This window comes from Panonychus citri, unplaced genomic scaffold (genome assembly GCF_014898815.1).
Source record: "Panonychus citri isolate SS breed McGregor unplaced genomic scaffold, ASM1489881v1 Contig00015, whole genome shotgun sequence".
In the NCBI taxonomy this organism is placed as follows: domain Eukaryota; kingdom Metazoa; phylum Arthropoda; class Arachnida; order Trombidiformes; family Tetranychidae; genus Panonychus; species Panonychus citri.
Window position 1 is genome coordinate 59,877 of NW_026515420.1, and position 1,887 is coordinate 61,763.

Below are 1,887 nucleotides of genomic sequence, written 5' to 3' on the forward strand. Positions count from 1 at the left end.
TGAAAGCAATTGTTCGGAGAATCCAGGTAAGAGTAATTTTTTCCCTTGCTTAGTGATATCGATTTGTTCAACAGTTTCATATTTTCCATTAACTGCTGGTTTTCTTTCTCTTCTAATCGCACATGGCTGAATAAAACGGACATTTCCATCCTAATCCTTTCTTTCGATTCCATTTATATGAACGGACATATTGTGTTTCCTTCCGGGTGGACCTTTAGTCATACAGAAAGGACATTGGTAAATCTTTGATCCTCGATAAAGCTTTTTTTTGAACTCAATGGTGTCGTTTATTATTTCATTAATTGATTGGACATTCTCAGGCTTTTTCCTTTTCCTTTTAATTCTGTTCATGTTGTTTAAATAAACGTTTTCCGGTTTCTCGAGCCACTTCGCCTCCAACTCAAATTCATTTGTCTCTTCTACGTAAGAGATAACTTTAACATCATAAAGCACATCGTCAACTCTGGCTTGGGCCTGAAAAAAAACAAATATAAATTAAGTTGTTGCTTTGATAACTAGCATATTATAGTGACTTACCTTTTTGTTGGCCATAGCCCAGCTTGAATATTTCTTCTAGGCATTTGAAATTCAGAAATTCAAACGTATTAATAAAGGTAAGATTATTTGCAATTCAAGCAAATAATAAAAAATTCATAGAATAATTAGGATCAGTTTAAGATCTTTCACGAAAAATAAACAAAACGCTTTAATAAATAAGCTAAGATAAAAAAAATAAGCAAGAAACATCGATACATCGACTTGCTTCGATAAATTCGATTAGATATTAGATTCAAATAGATATTAGATCCGATTGAATAGATTTGAATATCTACACCTTCTCTACACCATTGATAGAAGATGTAGAGAAGGTGTAGACATTGAAACTATTCTAAGTGTTGCTACACCTTCTCTACATCTTCTATTAATGGTGTAGAGAAGGTGTCGCTGTCAGGCAATGCTTGACAAAGTCAAGCGAAGCAGATGCTTGTTATTGACAATTTTTTTCGCACTTGAAATTATTGAAATGGTTTTATTGAAAAGACAAATTAGCAAAATGTTTTGCAAGATTACTTTTATGATTTTCTCTTTTGTTACAATATAGACACTCAAACTCGATATTGTATCGACGGTGCATATGAGAGCTAAGAGTACTCGTATATGATAAATTGCACCGGTCTTTGTTATCTGTACAACTATTACATTGTGAACAGAGACAATAATAAGTCTGTTCTTCCTTTTTTTCTTGTTTTTTCTTTTTTTTACGTAATTACGTTCTAGGTGTTTTTTAAATTTAGGTATAGATAATGGGATTTTACAGGCACTGCCTGACATCCACACCTTCTCTACACCATTAATAAAAGATGTAGAGATGGTGTAGAGTCTTGAATTGATCTAAGTCTTTCTACACCTTCTCTACATCTTCTATTAATGGTGTACAAAAGGTTTAGCTACACTTACTTGTTAGATTGATTCAAGACTCTACACCTTCTTTACACCATTAATAGAAGATGTAGAGAAAGTGTCAGTGTCAGGCAATACCTGACAAAAAGTGATTGAAAGATGACAACAAACAATGAACAAATTAAAATGATCTGACATAAATAAATCATATCTTACCTGAAGCAAGGAAAAAAGCTTTCTTTTTGCTTTGATGAATTAAACAATCAACACTTTTATGAAAATCACCAATATTTGTATAATCTTCTGAGGGTAAAACTACCACTTTTCCTGCTTAGATTTGCACCGCGACAAACTCGGCAATTTTCCACTCCATGGTGACAATTAGCAATTGGAAAATGAAGAATTAAATGATTAATGATTAACTAGAAATTCTATTCGAAGCCTATTCGTACAACTATGGACTCGATACTCACATCTGATAATATC

General features: G+C 32.6%; 1 protein-coding gene across 1 annotated transcript; it reads right to left on the reverse strand.

Annotated features, from left to right (window-relative positions):
* Window positions 1-595, reverse strand: LOC128393792 (uncharacterized). The gene is made up of 2 exons (XM_053354008.1): window positions 538-595; window positions 1-474 (listed from the first exon to the last, which is right to left on the reverse strand). The coding sequence occupies exons 1-2, from the start codon at window positions 550-552 to the stop codon at window positions 151-153; spliced, it is 339 nt and encodes a 112-aa protein (XP_053209983.1). The 5' UTR covers window positions 553-595; the 3' UTR covers window positions 1-150.
* Between the last annotated feature and the right edge of the window lie 1,292 nt (window positions 596-1,887).